This window comes from Chaetura pelagica, unplaced genomic scaffold (assembly GCF_000747805.2).
Source record: "Chaetura pelagica isolate M959 unplaced genomic scaffold, ChaPel_1.0 scaffold50, whole genome shotgun sequence".
NCBI classification, from domain to species: domain Eukaryota; kingdom Metazoa; phylum Chordata; class Aves; order Apodiformes; family Apodidae; genus Chaetura; species Chaetura pelagica.
Genome location: NW_009952366.1, coordinates 3,713,444 through 3,736,120, shown reverse-complemented (window position 1 = coordinate 3,736,120; position 22,677 = coordinate 3,713,444). Strand labels below are relative to the sequence as shown.

Sequence of the window (22,677 nt, the reverse complement as noted above, 5' to 3'; positions counted from 1 at the left end):
CATAAAGCTTAGGTAAAAATTTGTTAGCATGGACTGTATGGACTTGGAGGAAATGTTGAAAAAAAATATTTATTCAAATACCTTATAAAATAAATCCAGTATTTACAGGAAAATATAACCATTTAAGTAACAATCTATGGCATATATACCATTAGGAAAGTCATATGTAAATTTTAAAACTTCAACAGTTCATGCTTTTTTTGCATTCCTTGTAGTCTAAACTTGAGGGCTACAGGTTTTTTTTTCTGAAAAAACAAAGCATTTTGTCTCTGTTTTGTTCATTAAATGTCTACTGCATTAGGCAATGGAATCAAAGAATTCAGAAGGAATATTTGATGCTAATGTGCACTTGAAAGCTCAGGTTGACCAGCTTACAGGACGAAATGAAGAATTAAGACATGAATTGAAACAGACTCAGAAGGAGGCAACAAATTTCTCTAATCAGCTGGCAAATGCAAATGAAAAGGTATAAAATTAAATTAATACAATTAGTTTTGTACTTGAAAAGTAGCTGATCTGATAATTTAGAACAAAACCATACAATGTAGAAGATACTTAATTAAGCTTATGGGAACAGTGTGTTTATACAAATCTTAATTAAATATATGTATTGTAACTACAAATTTGTCTATTTTAAATTCAAATCTTACTCTTCCTAATGTTACCTTATCCTTGGAAAATCTTATCATGTTGAACACCAAGCATCCGTGTCTTTTGAGAAGAGCTGTGCTCCAAAGAAACTCGGATTTCTTTCTTCAAAAACCCAGTAGTTTTGCATTTGTTATTTATAAATAAGTAACAGATATTAAGTGTTCTAAAATGATGAATAGTTTTCTGAAATCCTGTGTCTTGTTTTAAGTTGTACTACTGAATCTGTGGCATGCTTCTTCCAGGGCAGGAGGGGGAAATGGATAGGAAGTCTAATTTAAATTTGCTTCTTCAAAGAATTTTAGTGATGCAAGAAGATTTGCCAGTAACTAATATTCCAGAATAGTGTAATGTGTACTGTTAGGGTAGAGAACCAGAGGCAAAGATTTGTTTAGAATAAACCGTCAATTAGCTACTGCAATAATTCTATCCAATACTTCATCTTTTTAAGAGGAATAGAAAAACACGATGTTTTAAACAATTTGGAATATAACTGTGGTGATTCCTCAAATATATGATACTTCCCTTATTGTTGGAGTAATGTAAGTTTGGCCTCAGATATTACACATTTCATGATTTATGGAATCACAGCATTTTTAAAAGCTACTTTAAAGACTGTTTGAATGCTTTAGAATATAAGTGGAAGTTATTAACAACTGATGTAGCACAGGAAAACAAGATATTTTCCATCATTGATTTTTTTTTTTTTTTCATTTAATTGAATTGAATGGAAAGAGCTGCTTCTTTATGGTTTTGTTTCCTTTCTTTAGATTGCACAACTGAAAAATGAAATTTGCTTATTACATCAGTCACAAGGTGCCAATATTGTCTTCCAAACAGTGAATCTTCCAGAAGGAATAGCTCCTTCAAGTGTTAATATTATTAATTCTCTGAATGAATATATAATACATCTTATACAGGTAACTCATTTACTCCTTGATATCAAGAATATTTGTAACATTAAGCTAATTCCTCCAAAATCTAGTACCATGCCAGGTATGGACAGAAGAGAAGTCTCCAAAATTATTTCAAAGTTCTGACATGCAGTAAACCAAGATATTCTGTTGCGTTTTTTTTTTTAACTTCTGAGTATTTTGATGTGTTGTGATCCTGGAAACTAACACTTCATTAAATTTTTTATAACATTTTCGTTATTTTTGGTTTACATCTGAATTTTGTTAAATATTTGGCCACTCTTCTTTGTACGCTGTGGTTGCATTCTTTTTCTATGAGAAATTCTCTGGATTCCACACCTGGGTCTGCATGTGCAAATTCTAATTTGAACAGTTTTTATCTATATAGCAAAGGTCTCTATTTATTTACCATATGAGTTTTCATTCCATTATTTGTCAATATATGTCAACATTTGTTGAGGCATATATACATTGAAACTGAAGCCAGTGGTTGCCATGGTAACCATAGCAGATGAGCATATAGAAAAGAAGAATTGGTTCTTTAAAAATTGGAGTAAAAAGAACTTACCTTTTATTATTATTATTAAATTATTTTGTTCTATCTTCAATTGCTTCTCTTGGTTAGAGAATATTTTTCAACTGTATTAAGAAGAAGAGTATATGAAAACATGAGAAGAAAATATCCCTTTTCAGTTAGATGTTCAATTAGTATTCTCTATGGTTACGTAGCATGGTGTTTTGAACTTTGAGAGCTGTAATCCACAGTGCAATTACACATTATTTCACACCTATTAATGTGAATGCCAAAGATTATTGAACTTTTTTTCAGCTGTTGCTTCTAAAGGAAAGACACATTTCATATCTGCAGTTCACACAGTTACTGACAGAAGCCTCTTGTCATGAAAAACATGGAGAACTGGCATTTTGATTAATCCTTTCATGTTTAGAACCTATATTAATTACTTCAATATTTTTATTTGGAAAATATTCATTAGGAACTTGAAAATAAAGAACAGTTACTTAAACAATTAGAAGATGCAATAGAGGACTACAGGCGAAAATTTGCAGTAATTCGTCATCAACAAGGATTGCTGTATAAAGAATATCAAAGGTATTGTTCTCCTTGCTGAATTACAGAAGTCCAACTACCTAAATATTTAATAATTTTGAATACAAGATTTGCTGCTGTGTTGAGTTAGTTCTTTGATTAATGTCATAAATTCTGCTGCTGCTCTTGAATATGGACTCCATTTTTTTTCTTTCAAAGATTCATAAAACTCTTACGAAAACATCTCTTTTCATGGGCACGGGCTCTTTTCATGTTGCATGTGTTATGAGGACTAGATTGTGCTTTTGCATCTGACATCCTGTATTTTATCAGAACCTGGCATTATATACTCGTTCCTTTTGCTTTCAAATATGGGTCATAACAGTTTTTCTCAGGGGGAAAGGAAGAAAACTTATTCAAATGCAGTCAGAGATCTCTGTTTTAAAATTTCAGATTGTCAGGACTTCACAGTTGGTTTTCTTTCAGACTTTTAGTTCCTTTATATGCTTAATTGAGTCTAATTTCTAAAATATGCTTCTTATGGTCAAAAAAAAAAAAAAAAAAAGGATTTTCATCAGTTAGGAGCAGAGGGGTGAATCTGGTGATTTCAGTTCTTTAATGATCAGACTATTAATTGTGTCTCTCTGTCCTTGGATTGGAAGGAACAGTCACTGGATGGCTTTTCAATCAAGGGTGTTTTATCTTTTAGGACCTTCTGTTTGTTCATTGACTCAGTTAAGACTTCCCAGATAACATTATGTCTGAGGCAATAAAGCTATAACATTTTTAAATTATTATAGGCTATAATATACTTTCTTATTTATTACTAGATTGGGTATCTCCAGTGATGAGGATAAGATGATGATTCAAGGCTCCTTCTCCAAACCTGTTACAGATTGAAGTCAAGGAAGGAGATTCTTTGGCTTTGAAACTCATAAAAACTTATTTTCAGTGCATTTTCTTTGTCTTCTGTTTATTTCCATTATGGAAGAAAGTAGGAGATCTTCTTGGAAGAGAATATACTACTTTCAAAATACCCTTGATTATCTGTTTAAATTAGTCTAAACTATCCATTCTATAGGAACTTCCTTATTAGATATGTATAAACAGTTCATAGTCTTTTTTTCTTTCTAAATAAATAAATAAATGTGGATAGAGGAGAGTAGTTTGGGCCAAAGCAAACTAAATCTTTGTATGATTTTGATTGTTTTTTACTGAAGTAGAAAAGCTAGAGTGGGAAATTATGTCCTTTATGCAACTGAAATAAAATTAATGTAATAGAAGGGAAAATTTGCAAAACCATTTGAAAAAGGGAGTTAATACTACAGCAATTGCCTGACCTTTTGTTTAGAAGTCTGAACTCCAGTGCAGAATTTGGATATGGGAAACGTAAGTTTAATTCTGTCCACATCCTGAGGGGAATTTGAACTGCTAACTTTTAAAGAAAAAGCCTGGTACTGTTCTGTGGGGAGATCTCAGAGGATGAGCAAGTTAATATTTTCCTTAAAATACTGTATCATTCTGTATGAATAAATAAAAATACTTCAAAATCTACTTAGGCATTCTGTCTCTCGAGAACTACAGAAGCCTTGTTCCCCTTGAAAGTTGTCTTTCTTAGCTAATGAACGTGCAAGTGCTTCATGCAAAGGAAACAGTTATGGAAATAAGAGTCACTGATTATTTGGCAAACCATTTTATCTAGCTGTAAACATCTTCAGCCAAATTAATAGGCAAAAATGTGAATACCTGCTGAAATGTGCTGGGCCTAGTCTGCTTCAAAAACAAAGCCCCATATACAAGTTCACGGCATGGTAATTGCTGGTTGTCTGATTTTTGTCTCACTTCCTATGAAAAGGAGACTTGGAGTTTCTGGAGAGGTACTTAATGTGGAAAGATTTCTATTATTTTTACCAAGATGTGCAATAAACTACTTATTTTGGAATACAAGTATGTGATTTAAAGCAGATTAAGTCCTGTATGTGTTATTTTTTGGGGGTGTGGCATCTCTGTCTCTGCACTATCTTACACATGTGAACAAGAGATAAGACCCTTCAACTTAAGAATTATTTTCATCATTAAACCAGCTGCAGCCTAAACAGAGAGGATAGATTTTCAGTAATCCATGTAAAATTGATAATGTCTTTTCCCAGTTATGTAACTGCTGAAAATGAGTATTGTGGTTTGCAGTATTTCAAGGTTGATGTTTTAGTTACAGTTTTTTCAGTCACCAAGTCTTCCATAATTCTAAAGAAAATATTTAATTTCTGTTTTAGTCAAAAGGAAAGCTGGCAGAAGGAAGCAGAATGTATGAAAGAGGAAAAGAAAAAGCTAGAAGAGCAAAAAGAACAGGATGCTACAAAAATAAAGGCATATTCTGTGAGTAATTTTGTTGCTTTCATTTTTCAAGAGTTTTAATACACTAACCAGAGAGTTGAGTACAATACTGTAATTTCTTAGATGGGGAAAATGTTGCAGGCAAAAAGTGTTCAATTCAAATAAAATCAGAAGTGAAGTTGTTTATTGATTCATTAGTGCAATGTAAATAACTGGCCATCCGTGAATTACACATTCAGAATCAGTGTCAACAATGCAAAAGATAAATCACAATATCAAGACACTTATAAAATGTTACCGTAGACCTAAAAATCTCTAAGCACCATTGAGTAATTTGTTCCAAATATTTCTTATCCCACACATCCACATTCACACAGTTTCACTCACTGCCTGACTCCTTCAGTTTACCAGCACACACAGCCTTTCCTGAGAGTGCGGGTTCACTGAGTACACACACATCTTGCGTGTGCTCCGGGGTGCTGTGTAGCTGTGGGGTGCCCTGGTATTACATGGACCTGTGCACCTCCCTGCAGTCTGCTAGTCCAGGCTCTGGTGAGAAATCACCCCAAGAGCTCACACACACACACCCGAGGTGGGAGTCCTGTTTGTTGCACTTGTATCACCAGTCCCTTAGCTGGAGTGCTGAGGTTCGTGGTGTACAGCAGGGAGGAAGCACTCGTGTCTGCACGGAGGATGCAGGGACAGTGGGGAAACTTCTGAAACTGAACTAGGATACGTGTCCTGCATTATAGCATTGTAGAAGTTTTCATGCTTCTTTTATACTAATTTTAAATGTGACAACTTCTTTATTTCAAATTTCTCAGGTATTCTGTTAACACACTATATTTACACTACTCTCTTAACAGCAGTTGTAATCCATACTGTTTGACTGGGAGGAGGACCATTGTAGGCACCTCTATAGAATCATAGAATCCTAGGGGTTGGAAGGGACCTCAAAAGATCATCTAGTCCAACCCCCCTGCCAGAGCAGGATCACCTAGAGGACATCACACAGGAAGGTGTCCAGGTGGGTTTTGAATGTCTCCAGTGAAGGAGACTCCACAACCTCTCTGGGCAGCCTGTTCCAGTGCTCTGTCACTCTCACAGTAAAAAAGTTTTTTCTGTTATTCACCTTGAACCTCCTGTGCTCCAATTTGAACCCATTACCCCGTGGAAAACACATTCGTTTATACTAAGAATTAAGGTTATTACTTTGAATTACTTCTTTTTTATATGTACCTCTTAGTGTACATCTATCAGTATTGCATAAGAATGGGAAATAGAATAAATCGTTCTATTTTGGTTTACTTCCACCAAGATGAAATTCAATATTCTGTTACCAAAAGTGAGAAAAGGCTTTTTAAATGGTGGTATTTCAAAGTTGATGCATGTGCCTAATCTAGTGCAGTTTTAGATGGTTTGGGTATCTTTGGGCACATACCAAAAGCTGCCAAATAGGACAGAAGACATAAGGGACACACATGTCCTTTTAGAGAAGCAGACACAGGGCAAGGATGTCACAAGGTGTTGAAAATGACTGCAGATGCCTGAGTTTAGACAGCTGAGTTTAACCCTTTTCTTCTGAGAGGTGACTAGTGATTTGTGGTCCTGCTTATAATCATGTTCATAACTGTAGTTGTTTTGCAATATAATTGTATCCTGAGGCAATTAAGCCTAAATATGTTTCTAGAAAAGTGAAACTGAAATGGATTTGTGATGTTTCTACTGTGTTTAAAAAAATAGTGTGTGGATGGAGCACACACTGTCTTGATTAATTTGTTCAGTATCTTATTCTGCACAGTCACAGAAGTTGATTGTAGCAAGATTACTATATTTCTATTATTTGTTTTTTAAATTACTTTAAAATGTAATGGCATTTTCTGATGTTAGCAGTGCCAACAAATTATTGCTGAGATCTTTTAGGGAATTACTTTTTCCCTATATTTTTGTTTCCAAAAACACATCCTATCCAAAGATAAGAAATACCTACTATTATTTAGTATTATTTTTTGCTAGTATGGAGTTTTGTTTAGAATTAGGTGAACATTTTCATATTAAACATTTCACCGAAATTAATTTACTGTGGATGATCAATGAAAATGTGTTGCTTGCTCTTAAAATCTTAAGAAAACAAGGCTTCCTGAGCAGAAAAGCCAAATCTTTGCCAGTTGTCACGGAACAAGAGTTTTTTCATTACTTCAGGTTTCCATGACTATAATTTTTTCTACCTACCTGCTCATTCTTCTTTATTAGGATTATAGGAATCTGGGACTTCATAGCTCCATTTTCTACTCCCTGTCTCCTTGGCAAACAATGTGTGCAACAGCACAGCTAAAATTCATGTCCCTTCTGTGACCTGAGTCACTGTAGTTCCCTCTTCACTCTCTCTGCCCCTGCCTCAGATTTCTACATGCACGCAAACATGTGTGTGCATATATGCACGCAAACACACGCATGTTTCTGTAGGAGGGGTCCTTTGTTTACTTTGCAAATACTCATTTGGTCCTCAGAGTAGGATGTTCTTAGTGTTTGTTAGGAATTCTATTTGGTTTACAAAATTTTTCCAATACATTTGTTTTAATTGCAGTAAATTCTCAAAATATCAGCATTAAATAAAATTTCAAGTAGTCAAATATATTTAGCTTCTATTCCTCATGAACTAATGATTTTGAAGATTTATTTTTCCTTGTACTAGGATATTGTATGCTTATGCATGTTTTGAGTGTGTTTATGTGTTTTATTAGTAAAAAACTTATTTCCAACAGATTAGGAGAATTTTTACACCTAGATAAAAGAAAGTAGAAGTGAGCTCGTCTACCTAGTTGAGTTTTGCCGTATTTCTTACAAGTTTCTTGTTAAAAAAATATTTTACAGAATTTACTCAGTGCACTTCAGCTGGATCCCAATGAAACAAAAAAAGTACTTGCAGAAAATAATAGAAAAATAACAGTTTTGCAAGTTAATGAAAGGTCACTAAGAAGGCAGTACACCACTTTGCTTGAAACTGAACGGCATCTTAGAAAAGAAAATGAGAAACTAAAGGATGAAATAACACAAATGGAGACTGCAGTTAAAGGGAAGATTGGAGACTTGCAACGATTCAAGGTATAGTTTATAGTAGTAATAATACACATTTGTGTTTTAATAATTTGGCAATGAATACAGGGGAGGGTTAATTGAGATACTACTAGTTTCTTGTATGCATTACCCAAATGCTTAATAAATGCTGTTACAAATTATGTCAAAATATTATTTGTATTTTAATAAGCATCATAATAGAAAAACTCTCAATTTTGACCTTCTGAAGTTTCTTCAGCAAGTTCTTTTATGTACTTTTTGGCCTTGCTGGTTGTTATGGCCTTTTTTAACACATCTGTATGAAACAATTTTTGACAGTGCCTTATGTTTGAGAGGCAACTAGTGATAAAATTACCCAGAGACTTGGAATACCCAAGAAATGTTGTCAATGTCTGTTGCAAGCAATTTATAAGGATGGACAGTAACTTAGCAAAATAAACCAGTGTCATATTTAAAATCATTATATTAAATGGTATTTTTTTCTGTGGAGTAATTTTAACTTTTTATTTTATTTTATTTTATTTATCTAGCAGACCTTAGTAACCCATTGTGTCAATTATTTTCATAGGAAATGGCTAGCTTTAAGATTGCAGCTCTGCAAAAGGTGTTGGATGGTAGTGTGCCATTGTCTGAGCTAGAACTAGCCAATAAGCAGTATAATGCATTAACTGCTAAATACAGAGATATGTTGCAAAAAGATAACATGCTCGTCCAACGGACAACAAGCATGGAACACATGGAGGTAATGTTTGCATTATGTTTGAGCCCTAAGGGAAAAAGCATCTCTATACATTTGTTCTGTGTTGCGTTTTATTTTCGCTTAATAGAAAGATACATAAGTCCCAATGGTAGAACTGCTGGTTACATTACAACAATTCCATAGTGGGTGTGAGATATTTGAATCAGTCTTGCTATCAAAATTTAATTTGCTTAACTTGTACTTTTTAGTGTATTAAGAAACATACACACAGTCCCAGATTTTGTTTCAATGGGTATAGATAAAAGCATTTTGTTCAGTTGTTTTGGTGGGTTTTGTTTGTTCGTTTTGTTTTTTGCTTGCTTGTTAGCTTTTTAGGCTCAGGCTATGTTCCCTCACAAAGTATTTTTAGTTCTTTGACTACCAAACAAGGCCAACAAAAGGAATATTTGCTGTCATCTTCAGTTTTGGAGGTCATAAGGAAAGTAGAATGAGTGTAAACACTTTAAAAAAATTTATATTAAAATACAGCATAGCAAAGACTACCATTTTTAGTATTAAAAGGAAACTTACACTTTTCTCTTGCCATATATGTAGGTTTTGGGTTGTGCATAGGAGCAATCTGTTCAAAAGATTTTATAGATACTAAACGTCAAGTCTGCTACAGTTAAATAGCTTGCTGTTATGTTGCAACTTTTTTTACATACAGCATGAGAATGTATCATTGAAGGCACAGATAAATTTATTGAATAAGGAACTGGAGATCACGAAAGAGAAACTTCACACTGTAGAACAGGCTTGGGAACAGATGACTAAACTGGGCAAGTATGATAGTTATATTACAACATTAATAATCAAACAGTACATCCTGTTTAAAATTGGTATATCTTAAAACACACACAAAAAAGTCAAAATTACTTTGTATCTTTCATAACCAGTCTCAATTATTTTTGTGTGATTTTTATTTATTTATTTGTTTGTTTCATTTAACTTACCTATTTAACCAAAACTAAGTTTGCTATTTTCCTCTGGGAACTGTTTCACAGTTACTGGGGTTACTGGGTTCTGGGTTTAAAAGCTGAAACTTGTAAAGCAACAACACCTGCTTTTATTTATTTATTTATTTATTTATTTATTTATTTTAATGAGAGGCAATATTTTTTATTTGCTTCTCAGTCGGAACACTTCATATGTTGTCAGGAAAATTATTTATTTTTCCTGGTTTCATGCTGGGTAACAAAGCATGTTTTCTTGATGCAGCTTCTATGTGTACAGTTTACATTCCCACTATTTAAGAAGAATTTATCCAAATATATTTCTTTCACAGATTTTAAATTAAAATTCCTGAACATTTACCAGCTGAATTAAGGATAAAGTGAAAGCCTGCACTGAAAACAGTTATCAGTCTCAATAACTATGGTTGCAGATATACCCGTTTATAATTGATAATAGTATTTTATTCAAGTTAGATACTTTTCAAACATGTAATAAGGCAAGAGATAATCATGCCTCCGGTTTAAAAAAGTAATACAGTTGTTTTGGTAAAATTTATCTGACTGAGATAAAGAAAAACTCAAGTTCTGTGTCATGGTTCAAATATTTGTTGTATTTGAATCAGCTGGTATATTCCCTAATTTAAATATTTTTTAATGTAGGGGATGACAATGCCATGGACAAGGCGACAAAAGCAATTACTAACAGTGAGATTTTGTCCATTTCTAAGAAAATCACAATGTTGGAAATGAAGGAACTAAATGAAAGACAGAGAGCAGAACATTCGCAACGAATGTATGAACATTTAAGGAATACTGTAAAGCAAGTAGAAGAACGTAATTTTGAATTGGAAGCAAAATTTTCTGAGGTAAATCTTTCCACATTTAACAACAAAGTGTTACACATCTTAAAGGCATATTTTTCAGCTTCCCAAAAACTATTAATTTATTTAGCTGCAAATAAGTCTATGATGCAAAGTATAGCTGCCTTTTTAGAGCTGCAATTTTGCATGTACAGAACCTGTGTAAAAAATTGAAGTAATTGATTTATAAGTAGTTTATTTCAAACATTAATTAATCTCTGTAAAACACATGATGAGCATCTTGATAAATACTTTCCTAGTTTTTCAGCAGTCTGCTAGAAAAACCCTGCTTTTGGCCTGTTGTTTCTTGTGTCTAATTCATATGATCCCATAATTTTCCCTTAATTACCAATGATTCAAAAATGTTAGACCTTTGCATCCCTTTTGCAAATGATAGTGTTGTAGGCTGGCTGTGCTATGTCCTCTGTCACATACCAAATATTATCTGTAATAAAAGAAGTCATGTCCCATTGAAGCTAATGATCCTTATTATTGCTGTCATATCAGTCTTAATCTTGTAAGATTTTTTTACCCCGTACATTTATTTATGGAACATTATTTAATAGTAGGAAACTTTATTATAATTTCCAGTCTAAATTTAGTTTTAGGCAGTTGTATGCACAAGGGAAGGAAAATAATAGTTTTGTTGACAGGAATGTTGATAGATTGTATTTGTTCCCCTTCCTGTCCTTTGCTAGAGTTTAGCCTAGCTATTTTAGATGGCTGTTAACTGACTCCCCATTTTTCTGTTGTTTTAGTAGTGTTTGTTAAGCTGTTCTGGTTTTAATTAATATGGGATGTGGAGTAACTGAAAATATATCAAGCTTTTCAGCAGCAGTATTGTCAAAGCCTTTTTTTTCCTTATTTTAGTTTAAGAGCAAGTTATTATAGTAACAATTTTAAGAAAATGTTCTAATAAAAGTTATGTTTAATTTAGAATACTGTTTTGCACGGACCCATGTGTCTGTTCCTATGTGTATGCAGCGCTGCAAACAAAAAGATGTTTTAAGCAGAGAGGAAATTGGTTTTTTAACACAGCTGAGCACTGTTTTGTAATGACTGAAAAAGAAAAGATACTTTTGCATGGCAGAGTTGAGAGCAGTGGTGTGCTTAGGATACCATTTTGTTTCTGGTTTTGTTTCTTTTTAAGCTCACCAAAATCAACCTTGAGGCACAGAAAGTGGAGCAGGAACTAAGAGATGAACTGTCAAAGAGTGTAAGTAAAGCAGTAAGTGATGCAGATAGACGACAAATCATGGACCTAGAGAAGCGTGAGATGGAGCTCAAGATTGAAGTATCGAAGTAAGTGTAGTAACAACTTCTGAATGCAGTATATTCAGAAGCATGCAAAAACTTAGGCTATATAGGCTATGTAATATACTACTTATGTATTGTTAATAGATAATTTTCAATGCCCATTTTTTTTGGCATTTATATGTTCCAGGTTTGGAATTGAAAATTAAGCATTTAATTAATTACTCTAAAGAAATCAACTTGCTTCATTTTGATTTGAACAAGGAATTAAGTGCTGGCCTGGATAGACATGGATAAGTGTGCAACTAGATATCTATTACTAGTGTTTTTAAACCAATTAATTAAGGTTTATTTTGTTTCTGCGCCCCAACCTCCCTTAAATGTATGACAATCTTATAAAAGAAACTGGAAAGCAGTTCTTACTTTGGAAGAGTCATAGGTATGTTAAAGATACAACTGCAGGGAGGGTGGGTAGCCATTTATTTTAAAGAGGTTAACTTTGTATGCATAAATTTAAAAACTGGCTTTTTTAGATATGTAAAAATGCACATTTGTCTTTGAGTAAATAATATAATCCTGCTACCTTCTTTCATGGTTTGGCTCAGAATTGGCTATTAGACCAGTGACAATAATGCTCTCAATCCCCTCCCCCTCCCACCAAGACAGGGAAAGGCAAGATAAGAAGGAGAGAGTCTTCCCTTATTGAAAACTAAACTAGACAGCTTTAATTAAATACTAATGATAAAATAAAATATGTACAAATACATACAAATATGTTCAGGAATGTGCAAAACCCCTATTGCCTCCTCCCACCACCCAGCAACTCCCCTGACACTCTCCTGAGCCATGAGCAGTTCTGAAATGTCCCAGACCACTGCTGAAGCAGACAGGAGCTGAGGGGAGAGTTAGGCAGGTCAGGAATACATGAGCCTAGGAATCAGCAGTGATGGATAGATGGAGTCCACCCTGGACATCAGCCATGATCAGAAGAGAAGGGAAGAAGCAGGAAGGAACTTGACTTCTGTGATCCTTGACCTTACTCTAAGCTTACATAGATACACGGAATGGAATACTTTGGTCAATTTTGCTGTCCATCTAGTCCACTTCTCCCTACGGGAAGGCTGCAGATGTGACTCTTCTGCTCCAGTAGTATTTGAGGCTGCAGAGCAAAGTGTCCTTGATATCTTGGCAGAACATAAACATTCCAGCATTATCAGTCCACTAGCTGGAAAACTTGCTGTTAGTTAAAAGAGAGCTCACTGAAGAAAAAGAAATCAGTAAAAAGAAAATGGGCTTCATCCTGGCTCAAACCGGGACATATTCCTAAAACAGCACAGTCTGTAGAGATATTTACAGTGAATTTGACACTGAAATTGAGTTACTAGACTTGGTGAAGCAGGGAAAGGAACTGAGAATGAAACTTCTATGCATTAAAGTTCTGAAGTGGGAGAGAAATAGAGAACAGAGATGCTTAGTTCAGGTAAAAACCATGGAATTGTTTTCCTGGACTAAGTTATTGCTGTAAAACTTATGTGTAACTTACAGGAAAATGTCCTGTGAAGAAACTGAGAGGCAATACAGAAGTATTTTCATAAAAAGGACTCTGAGTAGTAGAGTATGCTGAAAAGAACAAAGTCTTCAAATGTTTTGATATGAGGAAACATAGTGAGCATCTTTTCTTAGCATTTGCTATGTAGAAAAACTTAATAGGTTATTCAGTGACTTAATAGGTTTCAAGTGACACAATACTCTTGTTTTCCCTGCAAGGCTAAGAGAACTGTCTGATGTAGCAAAAATGCAAGTTGAAGCTCTGGAGGCACGGCAGCAATACAGAGATAAAGAAGTGGAATATCTTAGGATGCAAATTTTAGACTACCAGGTAAAATTCAACCTTTATTAACACTGCTGTTTGGATTTTTTTCCGTGAAGTGAGGAGAAATGAAATAATTTTACAGTGAATTAGGAAACTTCAAAAGCATTCAAAAGGATCTTAACAGGCTGGTCCTTGTAGTTGCCATACTGTTTCAAGAATTCTACATTGCCTTAATTATTCCCTTACCCATGTTTTCCATTTCTAGCTGTACAGCTGTTATAGATCCTGAGCTTTTTCCCATGTTATTTAGGTAGTATCTATTCCTATATGATTGTTGGCTCATGTCAGTATTTAAATATAATATCAGGAAAGTTTGATTGTTTTTTACAAGACAAGCAAGACTTGTAAATCATGAAGATTTGCAGTAGAATTGTTATACTGCTTTGTTATTAGCTGAAATAATTTCTTTCCTGTTCTAGAATGGTTTCAATCCCTAAATGGGACACTTTGGTCAGCTTTTAAATTACCTTATTTTCTAAGATCAGGTGTACATGTCTTCCTCATTTCCTGGTATTTTTGTATTTTTAAGATCACTGTCTGAAAAGGTGTACTACTAAAATGTGGCTGTAGAAGCAATAGTGAAAAAATAAAAAGCTAGTTTTAGAGGGTAATTCTTGCTCTTATCTATGGAATAAAATACATGCAATATATAAAATACATTGCATTAAACAAATTCAAATTGAAAAATAAATTTATGGTATATATTTTGTTCTTAGGCACAGTCAGATGAAAAAGCCGTTATTGCAAAACTGCATCAACATATCACAGCCCTTCAAGGTAGTGAATCTGTTGCTGTAGGCAAACTGGAGACACTTAAGTCAAAACTACAAAAGATGGAGATCCAGAATCTACGTTTAGAGCAGAAGCTTGATGAGAGAGAGCAAGCCTTATATTTTGCCCGACTGGAAGGAAGAAATAGAGCCAAACATCTACAACAGACAATTCAGTCTTTGCGGCGACAGTTTAGTGGTGCTCTGCCTTTAGCTCAGCAAGAAAAATTCTCTCAAACAATGATTCAGTTACAGAATGACAAACTGAAGATCCTGGAAGAAGTTCAGCATGCCCAGCAGGAGCGTCGAATTGCAGAAAACAGAGCATTAGAGATGGAGTTAAAACAGAAAAGTTTAGAAGAGTTAATAAGTGCATTGAAGGATACAAGAGGAGCTCAGAAGGTTTGCTGTTTTACATCTTTGGATATCTTTGTTCATCTGATCTGCATTTAAATTACACCTAAATTCAGCTTGTTCCCTAAAAGTCTGTTTTAATGTAGAGCTTAATATTTTCAAAATATTTTTGGTTAGAACTTGGCAGCTATCTTTTATCCCTTATTTGTAAAAAGCAATACATCATTAGTTACATGCCCTGTAAAAGTTAGTGCAATCAGATTTGCTAATTTTCTTTTGTGTCCAATTAAGTGGTATAGGAAGTAGAGGTTAACTATAAATTTGGTTATGTTAAATAGAATTAAATTATTAATTTAATTTAATTATTAATTTAATTAAATTAAACACAGATTAGCATACTGAAGTTCTGTTCCATGAGCTGGCATTGAAACCTTCACTACAGATCCATGTCAATCCAGGGGCAATAATTGAGGCAGCGTGGTCAGAAATGTTATTATACTCATGTAATTCTATTTAATCATATTTTGCTATTGTAAACAATGTTGCCTTGAAATTTGCATAAGGCTTCCCCACCTACCTTTCAGATGACTGTGTATGAGATAACATGGTTGTATCTGTCATGACTAAAGATGACTGCATGTAAGCAATGGTTGTAGCTCTCTTGGCACGTTTTAGTTTTAACCAAGTTTTCAAATATTTTTCTGGTGCATTTTGACAGAAATAAGTCTGTTATTTTTATTACATGGGCCTTTCTAAATACATACAATTTTTAATGGTTTTGAAAGCCTTTTACGGTTTCAGAAAAGTCAGCCAAACTTCTTGCATGCCTTTTTTGTTCAGTCCGGACAGATGCATGGAGTATAGCTTAGGTCATTTGAAAATTATTTGCAATGCACTTCTGTTAGTGAAGGGGAAACTCTCCAGTTGTCTGCTGCACTTTTCAGTCATTCCTCTTGCAGTTTCATATCACTGACATGCCTCCTCACTCAAGAAGTGGAGAAGCTTAAAAAGGCAGAACCTCTTTCTTCCTGTTGGTTGGATATATTGACTCTCTGATAGAGTCAGAGTGTAGCTTCATATAGTTGCCCTGTAGGCTTGGCAAATACAATCCTATGTATCATTCATTATTAGGTAATTGAATGGCATATGAAGATGCAGGAACTCCACCTGCAGGAACTTAAACTGAATCGAGAGTTAGTCAAGCAAAAGGAAGAGGTGAAGTACTTGCGTAATATAATTTCTGAATATGAAGGTACAATCAATAATCTGGAAGAAGAAATTGTACAGCAGAACAAGGTATGTATTTTTGCATGCTATTATAAAAACAGCCTATTCCTTATTTCACTGAGAGATTTTAAAAAGGGAGACTCTTCTTAGTAAGTTTTTTACATAGATAGTTTCGTAATTCTTTTTAATAACACATTTAAGTATTTTATGTTTTGGTATATATATATGTGGCGTTTTTTCCTAAATTGGTTATAAAATTCCCATTGCCCTCAATAAATAAAACGCCTTTATCAAACATTTGTTACAGTTTCATGAAGAAAGGCAAATGGCTTGGGACCAGAGGGAAGTAGAACTTCAGCGCCAATTAGACCTATATGATCATCAACAAAATGAAATACTTAGTACAGCACTAAAGGTACATGCACTGAATTAACTAAAAATAGACTCATAAGAACATTTTTTGGAGCTGTCAAATTACATGAATTTGAATCTCTCTGTGCAGTTAGAAGAGGCTACCGGATCAGTTCCAGACCCTAGTTTGCCACTCCCACAACAACTTGAATTTGCTTTGAGAAAGATTCAGGAGCATATTCGAACAATCCTGGAAACTAGGGCAACCTGCAAATCCCTGGAGGAGGTAATTAAATGCACAGATTATCATATAAAGGGTCAAAGTTTGTATTTCTGTGCCCTTTACATTTTTTTTAATATAATACATATCTTCTTACAAACGTCACTCAGATGTGTCAAATCTCTTACAAGTGTTAAACACAGAGAAAATGTAAATTAAATAATCATACCATGATTAAAATTAAATATTCTTTCCATTGAAAGAAATAGGGAAAATACTTTAATATTTTAGAACGTTCATTTTGTAGGATAAGATAATCTTGCTGTACAAAATTCAGTTGACTATAGTTAGTTAAATATAGCGAGTGTTACATTACATTTAACAAGTAATATAGTAAAACCTTTTTTTCATGGATTGCTGAATTGAAATGCTATTACAGAAAATATGTTTAGATTCTCAAGAGATTTGAAAACCACCATCTTCTTAATTTGGTAGTACAAAGTAAGTTGCAAAAGCATCTTGTGGCAAGCAAATAATACACAAAGACAAGGTAGTGATATACTGGGACTTTTTTATCCAGTATTAATCCCATAGGGCCAGAACTGAGTGTAAAACATTTTGTGTTTATATGTTCATTTAGATAAATCTTTCTGGGAAATTTTTTTAAAAGTATGTTTTGTAGTGTTTGAATTTTGAAAATGCAACAATCATTTTTCATTGTAGAAATTACAAGAAAAGGAAACTGCTCTATGGAAAGCTGAACAAAATGTTTTATCAAGAGACAAAGTTATAAATGAACTGAGACTTCGATTACCTGCAACATCAGAAAGAGAGAAGATCATGGCTGAATTAGGCAAACAAGAAGATGATCGAGAGCACCATCATGCCATCAAAATTGCTCATCAAAGTATTGCAAATATGCAAGCAAGATTAAATCATAAGGAGGAAGTATTAAAAAGATACCAGCATTTGCTTGCTAAAGCAAGAGAGGTAGTTGAACTCTGTGCATATTTTTCTTCCATTTGAAGTTGTTTCATTGTGTATCTTATTGCTACTGAAATCTTTAAAAGTTTCTCACTTCAGAGGTAACAGAGCAGAGACAATTAGTAATTTTTTTAAGTAGAAGTTCAAGTCAAGAAGGTATCTATATGATGTCTCTCTAGGAATTAAATTAATGTGAAAGGAAGAAAAAGAAAATTTTATTTTGAGAAGTGGTCTCAGTATTTTGTGTATTTATATGGGATTTTCCAGTACTTGCACCAATGATCTAAGAACTGCATCTTTTAGTGAACTTGGAAGGTACATGAAAGGTGTGCATTTATAGAAAATACACTACTTAAAGCATATTTAAAATTAAAGCAAATTTTAAAGGATAAACAGTGTATCTGAGCATACTTTATATTATTTAACCTTATGTTATTCTTTATACCCTTAAAGCATTTTTTAAAGCCTAGATTGTATCTAAGAGGTACTTCAAGACTAAACATACATCAGTTTTAGTGTGTTTGGATCAGGAGCACATTTCCGAAGCAGACTTGCTATCATCGTCATTTACTGTTCTTTGATTAACATGTGCAGCTATTTCTTCTGGGAGAAATTAAGGTTCTTTGTTTGTAGCAAAACCAGAAAATGCAGTCTGAAAATGAGCCTGCTGTGCTCTATCTGCTAACAAACATACAATCCACAGGATCACACTATAGTCCAAAGTAAATAGACCTGAACAGTACATAGTATGGATATCACTATCCATATCGATAGTCATAGTTGGTGTGGACCAATACCAACTCTTTTGCTCTCCAGCTCATGTCCTTTTGCAACATACTACTTGCTATATAGCTTAAACTGCAACCATAGTTGTTGGGTTTTTATTTTCCAATAGTGTTAAAAAGGAAAAAAATAATAAATCATTTATTATAGTAAGAAGAGAAGAATTTTTTAAACTACCAGAATTAGGGGAAAAATTTGGGATCAATACGGACCAATGAGTGAGCAATCAATGTGTGATTGTACTGTAGTTTCATGACTTTCTGGAATAGTGTACATCAATAGAGTTTTTTTTTTATTTTGAACTAACAGGAACAAGAGGAAATAGCAAAGAAGCATGAGGAAGAGCTTAGAGTTCTACACCAGAAGTTAAATCTGCATACAGACAATTCCCTTAATAAATTCAAACAGACTGCTTTGGTAAGTTATGTGTATTTATGGGATTTGTGAAATTGTTCCTAAATTTTTTAAACAGTTTTGCGGTCAAAAGAGAGTAAGAAATTATTACAGGAACAATAAATGGATGGTTGATACAGAATTACTGTATTATTCTTGAGAGAATTTTCAAGAGATGGATTAGAATTTAAATGTAGAAAGCAAAAGTTGAGTTGCCACCTCAATATATGAGCATTTTTCATACCATCCTAATTTATGGAGACTCCTAGGAGAGGGATATTTTGGTTTCCATTCTTCTCATTCAATCTTTAGTAATGTTAAACTAACCCATTTAATACAAATTTTCTCTTGACACTTTATGAAAAGGTGAAACCTGTATTGAACTGGTTATCTGTGGAGCATTAGATGCACAAAGTTCCTTAAAACCAGTGTTACTGCTTTCTGTGTGGACTAAGAAGGAACACATCTCAATAAATAAACATGTTAGATATTAATGCTTGGTTATGTTCAGGATTCAGTTTAAAATGCATTTTACCTTTGATTTAAAGCTTAAAATATCACATGCATTTCTTCTGTTTTACAGGAGTTAATGAAAAAGACTTCTTTATCACTCTCCAACAACAATCATTTTCTTCGCTTAGCTGAAATGGAGCAAACTGTAGCAGAGCAGGATAATTCTCTTGCTTCACTGGTTGGAAAATTAAAGAAAACATCAGCTGATTTGGAAAAACAAAAACAAATTACTTTAATGAAAATCAAAGAGTTTGAGACTATCAGAGCCCAGTAAGTTTTTATCCTGTTACAAGTAAGTCACAATTGAACTGGATCAGGTCAATTATGTATTGCTGCTACAACACTGGTCTATGAAAATCAAATACATTTTTTCTGAATTTAAGATTTGGCTGAAAAAACTATATCAAAAGAGTTAACTATGATTGGTAATTGTAAATTATTTTTAATCTGTAGACCTTCATTGGGACTAAAATTGAAAAACTGTGGCCTGGAAAAACGCCTTTCAGTTGTTAGCTTTGTGCCATTCAATGAAAAAGAAAGTACTCAAGAAGTCTTGGTATGAGAGTTGTCTTTAAGCTACTTGCTGGTTTGTGGTTTGTGTTGTTTTTTTCCTTTGATGCATCCATTTGGGCTTGCTGCCTAAAAAATGTGAACTCATTAGAATTTAACCACTGCTTAAAAAAGGAAAAGTACGATGCTTTCTTTACCTTTTAGGGCCAGGAATTAGCATGAACAGTGCTTTAATGTAATTTTGCTGATCTTAAGTAATTTTCTTATTCCATGATGGTGTTTCTTGTTTTGTCAGGTTTTTTTTCAGTGTTTCCAAATCTGCGTGTCATTTGCTTTAACAATCATAAAAACTATAACATTGTGCCCTTTGTTATTTATTTAGAGTTTGCTAACTTAATTATTGCAGTGTACCCTATTAATGTTTATTTTTTATTAGCCTTCAGGAAAAGCACACAGTTGATACAGAACAACTCAAAGATGAAGCAAATGAATTGAGGAACATGTTATCTCAGATGGAGAAGGAATTAGCAAACGTAAAAGCTGAATTAGAGGTCCAAAAAGAAGCAAATAATAAAGCACCCACAGCAACACTGAGAAACCTGGTGGAACAGCTGAAGACCCAGTTAGCCATAAAGGAAAAGCAACAGAAAGTTAGTCAACAAAAATTAATCCCTGTATCACATGAATGTTTAATGTTGCTTAATGCTTAAGAATTCTATGTATAACACAGCAGGAGGTATAATATAATTGCATAATATAATATAGTAAAATATAATTGCCTTTTCTTGTTTTGTAGTGTTCATATTAGCAGCTTCTTCACTTAAAAGAACTTGAATTTTTTCTTTTCAGGCTTTGAGCAAAGCACTTCTGGAACTCCGAGCAGAAATGACTGCTAATGCTGAACAGCAGATTATTTCTGCTGCATCACAAAAAGAAGCATATATGAATGTCCAGGAGATTGTTGACAGACAAACAAAGGGGCTTACTGTGAGTGCTAGGCAATAAAATTATAGTGGGTTGTTGTATTGTGGATAATCCTGATGTTGGGGTTATGCTGTTTTGTTTGTTTGCTCTCTTCTAGGCACAGATAGAGGAATTAAATAATCAGATTACAAAACTTACAGATAACCTTAAAATAAGTAAAACCAAGGAGAGTTCTTTGTCTGATGAAAGGGATGAGTTGAACCAAGAACTTCAGAGAAAACAAAAAACATTTGCTAAAATGTTGAGAGAAAAAAATGAAATGGAAAAAGAAAATGAAGAACTGAAGAAACGGATTAAGAGGCTAAGCAGTAGCATTCAGGTAGAAGTTATTTTTAAAAACGTGTTTGATCTTGGTCAGTTTTCTGCATCAATGTGTTGGGTTTGGGTGGAAAGATTAAGTACATTTGGCAGGCATTGAGACTTGATTAAAAAATTTGTATTTGCTCATCAGCTGGGTTACATGTGAGCTCTTAGTTTTTGCTGTTGGAAGCATGTCTCAGATAAAAGGAAGAGACTTAAAAACACTTGCTACTTGATACATGTTTGAAAGAGTCTGAGGAGTTGAATTACCACTTTCAAAGCTTCTTTGAAGAAACCAGTTCTGTCATCTTCCTTGCTGCGCTTATCTCCCCTTCCAGAAGACAAGTAAAATATTTACAGTAGAATTGTCTAAATATTTTTTAATTCAGCTAATTGCTGCTGATTATTCAGTTTAGAATGCAGTTATATTTCAATCCTTCAATAATTTAAATACAATTTTAAAAAGGTTATTTAGGCTGTAGCTTATTCTACCAATTGGAATTAAATTTCTTATTTTTTGAGTGGAGAAAAATACTTACGTAGTGATCACTATACTGCAGGTTTGTAAAACTTTGTAATTTTTCAGAGCAAAGCTGATGAACAAAATCTGATAGATGCATTTCAGAAAAAAATTAAAAAATTGGAAAGTGAACTTGAGAAGAAGTGTGAAGAAACAGAAAAAAAAGGTGTAAGAGAAGACAAGGTATGTGATATTTAGATCACAGCTTTGAAACACATTATCAGCCTAGGTCTAGGCAGTTCAGTTCTGTTTTAAAAAAAACAGCCAACCAATTAACCAACCAAGCAAACCTGATCAGAAGAAAAGCAGTTTAATGACTGTGACTTCATTCTTCCTATGCTCTTTGCTACTGCTCTTGTTGCGTTGTACTGGTATATTAATGTTTTCCTGCCCTTTTTGTGGTATTATCCATTACAAATCTTAGAAAACTAAGATTTTATAGATAGCAGTGAAATCGATTACATAAGTGCTGTAAAATATGCATTTCCAAAATCAGTGCCATGATGAAAACGTGAAGTACTTAGGAGCAAAACTGGGAATCCCAAAAGGGATTATGTCTGTGTAAGTGTAAAAGAACACATTGCACTAATACCTGTAATCTCATCACTTCTTTTTTTGTAAAATTAGTATTAAAAGCTAAGAATTTAGTAGTAGCATTAACTGCATCAGCTTTGTACACCAGTCACAAAGGCATACTGAAGGTATTCAGCTGGGCCTTACAGTAAGTAAGGTAAATAATCTATGCCTGCTATGGCTTCATGTTTTAAATCAATATAATTATTCGTTTTCTAACATGTTTGCTAATTTTGCTATAAGAGAAAAATTCAAAGATAATACATAATTTGTTTATGTGCTTCACAGACTTCCAAGGAGGAAATAATTAGGTGGGAAGAAGGTAAAAAATGGCAAATCAGAATGGAAGGATTGCGGAACAAACTAAGGGAAAAGGAAAAAGAAGCAGATGCTTTAGCCAAACAGTTGAATACATTGAAAGAAGTGTATTCCAAGTGAGTTGGTTTTAACAGATTCAGCTATACAAAATGATGGTGTAGGAAATCTAAGTATGT

General features: G+C 33.7%; 1 protein-coding gene across 1 annotated transcript in view; it reads left to right on the top strand.

The window, feature by feature from the left end:
- CEP290 (centrosomal protein 290kDa) overlaps positions 1 to 22,677 on the top strand; it is a 44,853-nt gene that overhangs the window by 12,875 nt on the left and 9,301 nt on the right. Inside the window, exons 19-40 of the mRNA XM_010008054.1 lie at positions 302 to 466; positions 1,419 to 1,568; positions 2,558 to 2,673; positions 4,884 to 4,986; positions 7,819 to 8,049; positions 8,591 to 8,764; positions 9,429 to 9,540; positions 10,375 to 10,580; positions 11,725 to 11,876; positions 13,596 to 13,707; positions 14,418 to 14,873; positions 15,957 to 16,121; positions 16,360 to 16,467; positions 16,555 to 16,689; positions 17,347 to 17,613; positions 18,700 to 18,807; positions 19,367 to 19,566; positions 20,243 to 20,456; positions 20,656 to 20,793; positions 20,888 to 21,109; positions 21,677 to 21,793; positions 22,472 to 22,617. Of these exons, the coding sequence (XP_010006356.1) occupies positions 302 to 466; positions 1,419 to 1,568; positions 2,558 to 2,673; positions 4,884 to 4,986; positions 7,819 to 8,049; positions 8,591 to 8,764; positions 9,429 to 9,540; positions 10,375 to 10,580; positions 11,725 to 11,876; positions 13,596 to 13,707; positions 14,418 to 14,873; positions 15,957 to 16,121; positions 16,360 to 16,467; positions 16,555 to 16,689; positions 17,347 to 17,613; positions 18,700 to 18,807; positions 19,367 to 19,566; positions 20,243 to 20,456; positions 20,656 to 20,793; positions 20,888 to 21,109; positions 21,677 to 21,793; positions 22,472 to 22,617 (3,797 nt within the window). The remainder of the gene's footprint in view (positions 1 to 301; positions 467 to 1,418; positions 1,569 to 2,557; positions 2,674 to 4,883; positions 4,987 to 7,818; positions 8,050 to 8,590; positions 8,765 to 9,428; positions 9,541 to 10,374; positions 10,581 to 11,724; positions 11,877 to 13,595; positions 13,708 to 14,417; positions 14,874 to 15,956; positions 16,122 to 16,359; positions 16,468 to 16,554; positions 16,690 to 17,346; positions 17,614 to 18,699; positions 18,808 to 19,366; positions 19,567 to 20,242; positions 20,457 to 20,655; positions 20,794 to 20,887; positions 21,110 to 21,676; positions 21,794 to 22,471; positions 22,618 to 22,677) is intronic.